A 14,038-nucleotide genomic window follows, 5' to 3' on the forward strand; every position below is an offset into this window, starting at 1 on the left:
CTCTATTTACCGCTTTGATGCACCGATTTATTGAGTTTAGACTAAAGAGCAATCCCGAGACAAATTGAAAGGAAGGTTGATCCAATGATTAGGATGCGAGGCTGGGATTTAGAAGACCCACGTTCAGGTCCTGGTTCCGCTACAGACTTTCAGTGTCCTTAGGTAAGTTACTTGGACTCTGTGCCCAATTCCCCGTGTCTCAAATGGGGACAGAAGTGCTGCCTACTGTACAGGAGTGTTGCGAGGATAAATGCGGTAAAAATTGTGAGGCACCCAAATGCTATGGTGATGGGGGCTGTAAGATAGAACAGGAGAGAGGAATAGCAGCTAAGTTTATGCAGAGAGCTGAAATGAAACAGCAAGGTCAGGTAAGAGATTCTGACCGCTTCCTTAGCAATGCAGACCACCAACATTTCCCAGCAAGAGGCTAAGCTGAGAAAACTCTGGGACAAATTCTTTGCTGCTGAAGCCTGGGAATAACCCCAGGAGAGAATGGGTCAGGAACCAACTTTCATTGCCAGGCTGTGCTCTGAAGGGATGGCCCTGCTAGTGCTTGGGGAAGCAGGAGCCTTTCCAAACGTAGACAGGGCCTCGAAGAGGTTATACTTTTAATGGGTGTCACCCCACACAAGGGGGTGGAGTGGTTCGCCATGTAAGTCTGCCTCTGCTGTCTGTTCCTTTATAGTTCTGTTGGGGATCCCTGCAGGGTGTGAGGAACGCTCATTAAACCTCGTGCCAAGCAGCCCAGGTGATCGGCGCGTTAGCCTAAGAAAAGCAAGCCGCTCTGAGGAGCAGAGGAGCAAGTTCCTGTAATAAACGCATCGGCCCTGCCCCTATTTATCTTGGCAAAGAAACCACAGCTGGGAGCCAGCACAGCTCATCACCCTTTGACCTTTTCTGGTGGAACACATGGCAGTATCAAAGGAGGGCAGAGACCCCCGGCTCTCTGGGACGCTTGGCCAGACTCAGGCAAGCAGCATGAGCGCCTCACAAGGTGCGAGTCGCGTTTGAGAAACCGCACGTTAAAGCCGTAGGGACCAACTTGTCCCCTTGTCTGACTCCACTAACGTCCGGGTATGTTGTGCCGGGCGGGAGTTTGGCTCCTTGCTTCATGAAACATCCCCCCGCAAAGCTATTGGTAACCTCTGTCTGCTCCTCGAACAAATGAACTGCTCCAATGGGCTGACTCCCCCCTCCGCCCCCCAGGCACTCACCCTGTGCTGGTGTGAGGGAAGTCACCCGTGCTTTTATCCAACAAGCTTGACGTTGGTTTAAGATAAGAGCTGCCCCTGAGTCTGCTCCCTTGCTTTCCCCATTGTCTGAGCAGAACCCTTTTCAGATCACTCCTTCCACTTCGAATGCCCAATCTCAGCCACAGCCACGTTCGCCCGTGTCCTCGCTGCCAGTACAGGCTAGAATTCAATCCAGGCTTCAGCCAGGCCTTTCCCATCAGTGGTGGGTTGCGGCCTTCTATGGGTCTAATCTGACCCCACTGAAGTGAATGGCAAAATTCCCATTGACTTCAGTGGGGCCAGGCTTTTACCCTGTATTTCCAAGCCCAAGAGAGGGAATGGCGTGTCTAGCAGCTACCACAGGAGACTGGGAGTCAGGACTCCTGGGTTCTATTCTTGCCACAGACACTGACTTGCTGTGTGATCTTGGGCAAGTCACTTAATCCCCCTGGGCCTCATTCTTCTCCCAGAGGTAAAATGAAGATGATCTTTACCTTCCTCCTATGAGGGTTACAATAATAATAATAATAATTGGCACGTATGAAGCACTTCTCATCTGGAGATCTCAAAGTGCTTTAGAGTGATCTGTGTCATCACGTCAAATGGGGATAATATGGGCCACGGAGGAAGTGACTTGCCCAAGGTCACATGAATAGTCATTAGCGGAGCTGGGATGGGAACCCGATTCCCCGGCCGGCGTCCTGTCCGCCACAGCACACTGTTGTCATACTGTAACAGCTAACGCCTGCAATGCTCTCTGAGCAACTTGGGCCATCTTCCACCAATGCCACTGAAAGGCAAAGAGCAAATAGACTCTGTGCACCAAACCAAATATACGGAGAGACGACGACCATCTCCTAGGGGAATTAAACGTCTCCTGACCCTTCCCTGTTGGGAACCTTGGGTTGCTTGACTGATGTGTGTGTATCTACTTGGCCAGTGGTACTCATGCATCCTAGACTTAGGATAACCTCATTGTAGGACTTGGAAATTCAACTGATCTCCCTCTTGCTCAGCACTGCACAGCTGGCTACGGTTGCCTTCCAGAGAAGCCTCCAGTATTGGCCACTGCTGGAGTCATGGTAGCAGATTAGCATAGTCTGATGTCCTGATCCAGCCTGGCCAACCCTGTGTTCTGTAGAGAAACTCCACCCCTCTCCATGAATGAGGCAGCTCAGTATGGAGCAGCTGATGTGCCATCCTGATTGACTTTATTTGGCTGCCATGTTTCATTCCAGAGGTGGCTGCGCTGTATTGATGGGTGAAAAGCTGACTGTATGTGGTATTAGAGAGGGCTCTGAATGTTTGATCCAAAGTTCTAGGGTTTGGTTCCAGGCCCATTGCTGACTCTGGTGGGCAGGGGTAAAGTACACTCAGTACTATTTGTATTAAGAGAATGCATAGAGGTCCTAAACAAGATCAGGCCCCCATTATGCTACATACACATAATGAGACAGTCCCTGCTCTGAAGCTGTAACAACCTCGATAAACAAGAGAGAGGAAAACTATTATCCCTGTTTCACAGATGGGGCCTGATGCCCAGAGAGATCAAGTGACTTGTCCAAGGTCACAGAGGGAGTGTTTGCACCCAGGATTCCTGAGTCTCAGTCTAGTACCTTATCTACCGTGGCCTCTCTTTTATTCACAAAGACTTTGAAATCTTTGGGCTGGACGGTGCTGTGTAAATGCCTGGTGAGAGTGTCTGCAAGGTCTGCTAAGCCGCTATTTTATTTTTGTTGCAAATCTGCAATTAAAATATGATCCTGACCTCCGGAAGGGTTAGCGCTATCAAGTGAATACATTTTTCTTCCATGGGACCGAACTAATTGTTCCCACTCCCATTGTTCCCAGAACAATGGAGCCCTCGTAAATGAATTCAGTAGAGAGAGTTGGAGGTGTGGGGGGGTGGGGAAATCCTCCCTATGTTTAAATAATACCACGTTAGCGCTCACACTTGCTCACAGATGTGCAGAAAACAAAACCGAGTGGCTGGCGCTGGGAGAAAGCGTGAGCTGTAACTTATGGATTTCCTGGCTTTCTCCCTCGGTTTGTCACAGCATAAACAGGACTTCAGTGACGGGGGGGAGGGGAGGACCTGACTTTACTTAATTCCCTTTATTTTCCCTTCAAACAAAAAGGAATAAATCCCTTTGGGTTTGAAGGCACCGCGGAGTCCTGGGTGTGAGACGCCCCCAGCCTAAGCCGTGACCTTGGACTGATGCTGCAAGAGGCACTGCACTAGGGTGACCAGATGTCCTGATTTTATAGGGACAGCCCCGATATTTGGGGCTTTTTCTTGTATGGGCACCTATCACCCTACACCCCCGTCCCGATGGTTCACACTTGCTATCTGGGCACCCTCCATTGCACCAGCGTGTGTTGGCAGAGTGACAGCGCCGGAGACTGGCGTCCTGCCTTTATCCACAGAGCACGTACAGCATAGGCTAGCCCATGCCGCCGCACCAGCGAGCGTCAGCTCTGCCCCGGCCGGCTAGAACTATGAAGCTCTTTGCAGCAGGGACCGTCACTGAAGACACGCGGCACAGTGGAGAGCCTGAGCTCTGTGCAAGGTGACGCTACAGTGTATATCGGCTGAGAGGAGCCGTTCAGTCTCCATTCAGCCCTGGGTCTTTCCGCCCAAGTTGCCAAAGAGGAGGCCAGTGCAAGCTTGTTGTGGGAGTGCCGTCGTCCTGGCGACGGGGGTCCTGGGCGGAGACTCTCAAATTCATCTTATGCTAGACACGGGTTAGCCACCGAGCGCTAACCCTGAGGGCTGGCTGGAAAGGGCCCGTCCAAACTGGCTTTTCGCCGGACACACGCTTTCGTGCAGCCCGTCTGCTTTCCCCTGTTTGTCATCCAGACAGAAACGCCCAGCGACCGAAGTAGTTCAGTTGTGAAAGGCTGCCGTGGTGCATGCTGGGATTTGTATTTCAGGAGCCTTCATGTTCCCCTTCCCTTCTATGAGCTGGGCTCCCCAGCTGGACTTCCCCTCCCATGAGGCACCGTGGCGGGATGCCCAGCCTCCCTCACTAAGAGGGGGGAGGCCATGGTGCGCTCGGAGAAATGTGGTCCTCTGTGGGCCGGGCTCCTTGGTAGGCGAATGGGAGCATGAAGCACCGCTGCAGCCGTTCAGAACTGAAATATTTCAGCTTTGCAATTACTGCTGACAATTAGCCTAGCAGTTCTTTGTTCAGCCTGCTCCGGTCACTGCCAGCCCCGCGCCATCCAGCCCTTCATTGCCCACTGGGTTGGGATGGAGGTATGTTAGCCCAGGGTCTTAGCTTCCTCAAAGCCGTGGGTAACACAGCATAACCCCACTAGGCTGGATTCAAATTCACACGAGCTCATGCCCATTGGGGGTTTCCTGGTGAGCACCTCCACTTGGTGGGAGCAGCACCTACCACAAGAAGAACAAATCTGGGGGCTGGGCAGGGGGCATTTGATTCACGGTGAGACTAAATCCAGGCTGGCTGACCCGCCTTTTCCTATTGCTCCCCCAGCTGCCAGTCCCCATCGCAGTGTTCTTCCTACTCTACAAGGAAAGGCTGGTGCCCTGCTTCAATAACGGGAGCCTCCCGCTGCTGTCTGCAGACGAACTGGCGATGGAAACGCAGCCCGCCGAAAAAGACGATCGTTCCGGCGCGTCACAGAGCGCCCAGCCAGCCAGAGGTGAGATGGGGACATCCCCTTTCCCCAACAGAGCTATCCTGGTAAAAGCCCCGAGTGTAGAGTTTGTTATAGTGTCATCAACTATGCCGGCAAAAGCACAGTTGCTCGTGTAATCTGCGTCCACACTAGGTGAGCTTTGTCGGTGCAGTATATTGATATAACTATACCAGCAAAGCGCTTCTGTAGACATAGCAGAAGGTCCAAAGTTGTGTGCACCTTAACCCTAATCTTTTATCATCTGGAGATTGTTACTAATGAGAAATGTTTTCAAAGCACAGGGTGGGTGGTCAGGGATTCCTAGGGGCTAATCCCAGATCATTTTTGAGGCTACTGTTGGTTGTTTGTTCAGTTTATTCAAATGCAGCTACCTGTATTATCTTGTCCCCCCCACAGTTTGTTGGCCTGTTCATCTGTCAGGTAGCGTCTAGCTGAACTCCAGGGACTGTCTTGGTTGTGTTTGTCTGTGCAGTGGTCAACACAGTGGAGTCCTGATCCTTGACTGGGGTCTCGCAGCACTATGACAGCTGAAACAATGGGCCTGATTCTCTATTGCCAAAAGCGCACATGAAGCAGGACTCCCTAGCGCTGGCGGATACTTTTGAACCAAACTTTTTTTTGTTGAAAAAATGCCTTTCTCTCTCTTTTTTTTTTTTTTTTTTCAAAAAAGAAACTTTGCATGGAAAATTCTACTTTTTTCCCCAATTAAAAAAAACAACAACAAAAAACAAAAAAGCCCCCAAATGGTTATCAGATTTTCATTTAACAAACAGCTGGTTTTTGGCAACTGAAACATGTATGGTTAGTGTCGTTTTTCATTGCCAAAAACCTGCTTTTTTATTGTGTTTCAGTAAAATTCCCCCTCCCCGGATATTTTTTTTTTGGAGGAGAGGGACAGAAAGTCCAATTCAAATACCCTGAAATGAAAACAAAATTGATTCTATTTACTGGCAAAACCAGGTTTTATTTTTTAATTGGCTCTTGTATTAACTCTGCATGGTCGCATCTTACACACGTTGCCCTCTAGGCTGGAGTAAATGTCTGCACAAGATGTAGGGCAAGACAGACTCAATCTCCAGAAGTAATGATGCTATTCCTTCTGTGGTTTCAGGCAAGTCCCTTCGCTGCCCTGTCGTACCATTCCCCCACCAATAAAGCAGGATAGTTACTACCTTGTAAGATGCATTGTATATGACATACACACTCAATGTGCCAAGAACTTTATTTACAACATCTTGGATGTTACCAAGGTTTTTCACCCCACCCCCCCATTTATTCTTCGTGTATCAATAGCCCCAGTCAAGATCATGGCCCCATTGTATTAGGCACTGTGTAGATACATGGGAAGAGACAGACCCTGCCCCGAAGAACTTACAATCTGCACAGATGCAGGGTTGGAGCAAGAAAAGGTTGTTATCCCCATTTTACATGCGGGGAGCTGAGACCTAAAGAGATGCAGGGATTTACTCAAGGTCACATCCAGAGGCATCAGGGAATGGGGTCCAGGGCCTCTCCCCATTAGGGTATTTCTACACTGCAATCACAAGTGTGACTGCGGCACACGTAGACATACCAAGCTAGCTTAACAGCAGCAGCATGGACTGTACGAGCCAGCCCAGGTTTGTACTACTACAGATGGCACTGTAGGCCTCTCCTAAGACTGTAAGCTCCTGAGCAGGGATTTTTCCCTCACTGTGTGTATGTTCAGCGCCCTGCAGAGGGGAGCCCTGATTTTGGCCAAGACCTCAAGGAGCTACCGCAGTGCAAATCATAATAAAAAAAGTCATGGCTGAGCTGGTATTGCACCTGAATCGGTGACCAGGCCAGTACACCACAAACCAATCCCTCTTCCTCCTAAGCGTCATGGAGCATTGAGGGGTGCTATGGAAAGATTTCAGACTACCAGCCGTTATCAGCGTTCCACGTTGGAGGCAACCCAGATCAGATCTGTGTGTTTGTTCTCCCTTTGTCCTGGGGCAGGTTACAGAACAAATCCCCATTGTGAGTGGTAGTCCCAGCTAGCAGAAGCACCACTTACGTTTGCTTTGAATTGTTTTTGTTTTGTTTTTTAACCCAGGGCATGACGACCTATTTAGCTGCTGCCAAAGCAAAAACTTCAGAGGAGCACCTTACTCCTACTTCGCAGTCCATGTCGCCGGGGCGCTGGTGCTCTTCATGAGTGATGGCATCATAGTAAGTTCAGCTAGCACAGGACCGCTCTCTGAATCAAAGCTACGTGGGCCTCTCTCCACCCTGAATCCTTTACAACCAGACTAAACCTCAGGCAACATACGTGTTCTCTGCTCATTGCACCCGGGGAGGGGGGCTGGATCTCTGGGGGGGTTTGAAGGAATCCTTTCCCATCACCCCAGCCATGGAGAGAGAGCAGATAAGCTTTGCAGACGCTGCTCTGTGAGAGGCAATGGCTGGTAGGTCTGTGTTCTGGGAGCTTTCCTGACCCTACGGTAATTTCACACATGGCTGGTTTCCATGGCATGCTAGGACCGTGCATCTCCTACACGGTATCTTGAGACTCCCTCCTCCACCCCGATCACACTGGTTCTGCTGCATGTGGATTCCTGTCTGCTTGTAGGGGTGTGGGAAGTGTTCCCCCACTGCACCCCCAAAAATGGGCAGCATGGCCAAGAACTGAGGTGTGGCTGCTATTCCCACCTGTGTAATTCTTGCCTTATTTTGCCCCTGGTGTGTGAGGGAAAGTGCAAAACTCACCACATCTTAACTGGGGTGTTAAACAGTCCTGAAAACATGCCTCACTGTGCCAAGCAGACATGGCTGCTGGTGGAACACATCTGGCCCTCCATTTTTAGATGTGACTGATGACTTTGAGTACCAGCTTGGCCTTGCACATGGAACTGGAAGCATTTAAGAGAATGCTACCAGGGAGGTCCTGAACTTCAGTCTCTTACCTAGTAGCCCAGCCTTGGCTCTGAGCGCCAATGGTCAAAGTGTCGCACACTGGATGGAGCAGATAAGCCAGTGTCCGGAAGCTGTTCTGCTTTAGTGCCTTACCAGTTGGGCCAGTAAATGGTTCAGAGTTGGTGGTGGTTAGGATGCTGACTTCAAAGGTGGGAGACTCTGCTTCAACGCCTCCCTCTGTGTTAAGAACAGGTTTAAAGAGGGAGCTTCTGTCAGCCTGAGCCTGTTCCACTTTAACTATTCATTGGGCTACAACACAAACTTGTTTGCAAGAAGCCGTGTAGAGTCTGATGGTTAGGGTACTTGCTGGAGAGGCTGGTTCAAGCCCGCTCTGCTTGAGAAGGGAGAGGAACAGCCAGTGTCTCGCCTCTTGAAGCAGTTCCATTTTAATTAACTAGTAAATGGTCCACAGCAAGGGTGATTGGCACATAGGCCTATATAGCCTGGTGTCTGGTGTTGAAGAGCTTGGTTCAAGTTCCATCTCTGCTTCCCGAAAAGCAGCCTCTTGACGCTGATCCATTTTAATTAACTATGAAGTGAGCCAGTGGGTGGGTTGGATCACTCTATAGTTCTATTTGATGGTCCAAATCAGAGCACATCTGCAAGCAGGCCTGCATAGTCAGGGGGCTCAGTTCTGTCCCTATGGTGCTTACTATTGCTGCTTCCCGTTCTCCTCCTACTAGGGGAGTTGAGCAGTACTTGGCTCCTCTCTTGACATGGGTCCATTTTTAAGTAACCATTAAATGGTCCAAAGTAAGCCCTGCCTATAAGCAGCCCTGAATAGCCAGGTGGTGTGGGCTCCCACGTGTGGTGTCGGGGTGCCTGGTTCAAGTCCCACCTCTGCTTCCGGAGAAGCAGGTAAGGCAGCTTCTTGCCGCTTGATGCTGGTCCACTTTCATTAAGTAGGAGTGGTGCCAGCCCAGGGTTTAGGATCACTCTATAGTCCAGTGGTTAGACTACATGCCTAGGAGGTGGTTGACCCTGGTTCCATTCCTTCCTCTGTCTGTTAAGAAAAGATTGAAGGATCCTCACATCAGCGCACCTTACAATCCAGCCTCTTGCGACCTAGGCAGTGGCTAGGCAATGTGCTTTTCATCGCGCAGCGGTGGGTTTGAATCAGCTTCCACAGCCTTGGGCTACAACCTGATTCTCACATTGCCTATGGCCCAATCACTAGTTAATTAAAGTGGAACAGTTTCAACATGCAAGGAAGTGCAACCCACACAAGCCTACCTCTTAGCTCAGTGATTGGTGCACTTGCTTGAGGGATGACAGCTTCCCTATGCATCTCCCTTCTTATAGTGAGTGAGTGAGTGAGAGTAAACCAACCTCTACTATAGCCCATTTCTGTGAGCAGATAGGTGACCATATCAGGTAAATCAGACGCAAGATTCCTGGCTCAAGACTCCTACCAAACTGAATAGCCTTATATGCTGACCCCGGGCAAACAGCCCAGCTGTGCCATGAGTGCACACACCCAGCTCCTCGAATGGCTCTGTCAATTTGCACCAGATCAGTAACATAAGGGAAGGAAGAGCCATGCAACACCCTTTCTCCTCTGGACACTGAGATTCAAATCTAGATTATGAGAGGAAATGAGCTTGGGGGGGGCCCCACAAGAACAGGTGGGCTGCAGAGTTGTTTTAGGTCAGGGTACAGTTCTCTAGAAGTTTGTGTGGTGCCTGCCTACCTGCAGTATACCTAGTTGTGTTATTAGTCCCGCACTTTCACAAGGACTAAATTCCCCTTCCTTTCCCATTTGGGCTCAGGGTTGTATGGACTCTGTGGGAAGCTTCCTCAGATTGTAAATTCTTTGAAGCAGGGATCCTCTCTGTTCTGTATTTGTACAGCACCTAGCACAGTGGGGTCCCGACCCATGACTGGACATACTATGAACAATATCTACAGGGGTCATGTTAGAGCAGGCCCTTATACTTCAGGGAGCTCAGCTGATGAGATGTAAAATTAATGCAGAGGGCTGCTTGTTTTCCCCGCAGGGCGAATACTCTGGGTTCGTGTACAGCTATGCGGTGGAGGAACCGCTCTCCGTGGTTCACAAGGTGGCTGGCTACCTGCCGAGCCTGTTCTGGGGGTTCATCACACTAGGCAGGCTCATCTCCATCCCTGTGTCCTACAGAATGAAACCTGCAACCATGGTCTCCATCAACGTGGTAAGGCTATCGCTACCCTCACTCTCTGCCGTGTGCTTCTGAGCTGGAGGGGAAAGGGTCTGTGCCCAAGCGGGACTGAGCTCGCTCAAAGGCTTGGTTACGCTGGTTATTCTTGCACCAGCGTCATTACATATCCCTTGTGCGGATATGCTGCACCCATGCAAGCAGTGATTTGCCCCTCAACTCAGGACAGGGTGCACTGGCCCACATCATCATTTACACCAAGGCAGCTACAGGGAGGTAGCTAACCTTGTGCAAAGAGCCCAAGACTAGCCAAAGGCCTTAGTCTGCAAACATTTTTTATTTTTATAGCAGAGTTGGGTTCTCTCTTGGGTTAAAATCTGACTGCCGGGAGCTCAGTGAAAATATACAGGGAGGTGGACATCAACTTTAACTATTGTCTTCTGTAATCCAACTGCACAAGAATCAAAGTCCATAATTATTTCAGTGCCCCTCGGCTTCCAATGAAATTGTTCTGTAGAAACAAGCCATTTAACTGAGAGCTCCAGCCAATCTATATTGTTGTCCAGCAGCTAGACAATATCATGACCACAAATGCAAACTGATGCTCATTGGAAGGAATAATGTTAACTACTCCATATACTTGGCTGGGTTCTAATGAATGGTAATCACTAGGAGGAGTGCTCTGCCCGGCTCAGTGAAATGCTCAGCTCAGCATGCAGTGCCAGTCAGAAAGCAAATGATGTTAGGATGCGTAAAGAATGGGATAGAAAACGTTAGGGTTATTATACCTTTATGTAAGTCAATGGTGCACCTTCACCTACAACACTTCAGCTGTGGTCATCTCATCTCACAAAACGAATGGACGACGGACTAGAGAGACAGGTAACCGAAATGATTAGCAGCCTGGAGAGTGTGTTATGTGAGAAGGGATTGAGAAGATTTATCATGTTTAGCATGAGAGATATATACAATAATGGGGCAGAGAAATTCAGGCACTCCTATTCACCCTTACTCCTAACAGAAGAACCGGGGGGCGGGGACAGTTAAATTGAAACAATTTACTAAGTGTTGTGGTTGCTTCTCCACCATTGGTCATTTTAAAATCAAGATTGGTTGTTTTTCTAAAAGATCTGCTATAGCTTAAATGGGAATTAATTCCTACGGGCTGTGTTATACAGGAGGTCAGACTACATGATTACATTGATAATTACAAGGCCAGAGGTGACCACTCTATGAAAGGCAATTATTTGATAGTGAAAAAAAGGAAATCTTTTACAGAATGTAGAGTTAAGCTGGGGAACTCACTGCCCCACTATACATGTGAGGCCCCAAGCACAGTGGGATAACGGGATAAGCTATTTGTTGGCCTACAGTTTCAAAAGCGATTAGGGCTTTCTGAAAACCAAGTGCTTTTGAGGTCTCTCAAGTTGGGCATCCAAAGGCTGAGACACCTGGTCACGTCACTTTAAAAAAATTAGGACAGAGAAACAACCACATTAAATGATTTTTAAAAATCAAGACTATATGAACTCCTCTGGCTTCAGAATATAAAGCGGTCACAAACAGCCCAAATTAGGGAGAAACTTCCCCCAATTTTCAGGTTATTACAGATATTTCCAAAGTGACGGTGATGCTTGCCCTTTCCTCTGCTGTGTTGTTAGTCACCAGACGAGGTAGACCACTGATCTAGCACAATGAAGAGGAATCAGGGCTCCTAGGTTCTATTGTTACCTAGACCCAATTTGGGCACGACTTCTACCTTTACAGAATATATTGGAAGTTTTACCTTTTACTTCAGTGGCAACCGGATCTGCACTACACTAGTGTGCACACACACAATGGCTAGAAAATTACTTCCTTGTTTTAATTGCTTGAGATCACAGAATAACATTTGTTTTAGAATGCAATTATTAATATTCAGTGTATACGTTTTGACTGTGATTTAGGATTTGTGATTAAAATTTGACCTAACCCTAATATTATGTTAAACTTAGAGGAATGGCTTTTAAATTCCAAATTGTCTGCATGCATATTTATATATCTGTGTGTGTGTGCGCACGCAGGCACACATTTTAAAATCCCTCACTCAATCCTGAAGGAATTCAGGAAAACACAGCACCTTTTTGGTTGGGATTACATTTGGTGAGGGCTCCCCCTGCTGGGTTCTCAATAGCAATTCATTAAAATAGCGGCAAACTGTGACTTGTGTTAATATTTGCATGCAAATGAGGAAATCCCAAAAATCTGCATTTAAAGCACACCAATAACACCAAAATGCAGCATTTAGCAAATCAGAGGGTTAATAAACTTTTGAGTTCTAATCCTAGCTGCAACCCTGACTTGTTGCATGGCTTTGGGAAAATCTCTTTGTTTTCCTTTTACACTCTTTCCCCCTCCCCACCTGTTAAATGGGGATAATACCTGACCTCTTCACAAGAGTGTTGATGATTGAGGCATGAACAATGCTTGGAAGAGCGATCAGAAGATATCTATGTAAAACAAATTTGATAGGAAAAGGTATTCTTATTATCAGGTTTCTAAGGCAAGCTTTAGAGTGATCTTAATTCTTTGTCTAATGAAATTGGGACAGATGGTTCTGCTTGGGCTTTTGACCAAAAATCAAATCTAGTTGGCTTAAGACCCTCTCATGAGAGTATTGAATCCTGCATTTAAAGGTGAATAGGCGCTACGATCTATGTGTTTCATCTACATCTAGCTGTGAGCTCAGTCCATGAATAGGCTTATTACCATGTGACTTGCAGATTATGTGCATAATTTAATTTTCAAGAGACAAAGCTCAATTTTCTGTCTAGATTAGATTAGATAATTTCTTGTCCCACCCATCCCTTAGCTATTCTTTTTAAAAGCCCCCTAGAGCCCAGTGCCACCTCAGCATTTATTTTCTTCCCTGAAAGTGACTCCAGGCTTGTGTTGTTGCAGGTTGGAGTGCTTGTAACTTTCCTCCTGCTCCTGATTTTCTCCCACAGCGTTGTCTTCCTGTTTGTGGGCACAGCGTGCCTGGGTCTCTTCCTCAGCAGCACCTTCCCCAGCATGCTGGCTTACACTGAAGACATCCTCCAGTACAAAGGTGAGCATCCCTACCTTCCCCTCCACTTCTGAGCAGAAAAAAGGAAGTGCCGGCAGCACGGCCCCTTCACGTCCCCAAGATCATGCTCCCCCAAAATAGCTCTAGCTAAATTGTGATGCTGACTTCCATTACCAGTCACCATCCCATAAACCACCCACAGCTCCTGGCTCCATGCACCAAACTGGTAGGGTAGCTATGGGGGAAAGTGACGAGTGACTGGCTAACAGGGAATCCTCGTAACTTCTGCTCACAGCAGAAAGTAGAAGGATGAGGTAATTTCTTATGGGTACCCTTGCTGGCTGCAGCCATTACTTTTTTAATATCCACTGCTGTACACAAGGAAGCAGAGGGCTTGTCTACATGGCGAGCCCGTGTGTGAATGAACGGCACAGTAGGTTGCCATGTAGTCACTTGCTGTGTAGAGAGCCTGGATAGAACAGAGTGCAAAAGGGCCACAGGGGTGCAGGCTCACCCATGTAGAACAGGTGGGTCTCACCTCACAGAGCTCTAGGCTGGGGATATTCTTGGCCCTCTCACTTCAGCCGTTCCCAGCACTTGTGCCATTTGTTTTCAGGCTGTGCCACGACTGTGTTAGTGACTGGAGCTGGAATTGGAGAGATGGTGTTACAGTTACTGGTGGGGTCGGTAAGTGCAAAAAAAAAAACAAACCCCAAAACAGGGTATGCCCTGAATTGACTGGAATTTTAATTCAAGCCCATACAGAGCTGTATGAGAGTGGACGAAGTCTTCAGGCTTGCCTGCACAAGCTGGGGTTTAAATCTAATGCACAACAGCCTGCTGCCATGCAAGTCCACCCCACTAGGATTAAAGCACACTAGGAGACTTGCACTGCACGGCCGTAGGGTTTACACAGACACTTAGTGCATGGCCAGTTTACATAACCCATGCTTGCCGAGAGCTCTGAAAGCTAAAGAATCATTCTGCAAGGAAAGAGGGGGTCAGTCTTCTCTAGAGAAAAT

General features: G+C 48.3%; 1 protein-coding gene across 1 annotated transcript in view; it reads left to right on the forward strand.

Moving 5' to 3' along the window:
* MFSD4A (major facilitator superfamily domain containing 4A) overlaps positions 1-14,038 on the forward strand; it is a 32,438-nt gene that overhangs the window by 14,421 nt on the left and 3,979 nt on the right. Inside the window, exons 4-8 of the mRNA XM_067531904.1 lie at positions 4,733-4,901; positions 6,976-7,091; positions 9,833-10,006; positions 12,911-13,058; positions 13,633-13,703. Of these exons, the coding sequence (XP_067388005.1) occupies positions 4,733-4,901; positions 6,976-7,091; positions 9,833-10,006; positions 12,911-13,058; positions 13,633-13,703 (678 nt within the window). The remainder of the gene's footprint in view (positions 1-4,732; positions 4,902-6,975; positions 7,092-9,832; positions 10,007-12,910; positions 13,059-13,632; positions 13,704-14,038) is intronic.

Source organism: Emydura macquarii, unplaced genomic scaffold, assembly GCF_026122565.2.
Source record: "Emydura macquarii macquarii isolate MOO-44397 ecotype Brisbane River unplaced genomic scaffold, CSIRO-AGI_Emac_v2 contig_3220, whole genome shotgun sequence".
NCBI classification, from domain to species: domain Eukaryota; kingdom Metazoa; phylum Chordata; order Testudines; family Chelidae; genus Emydura; species Emydura macquarii.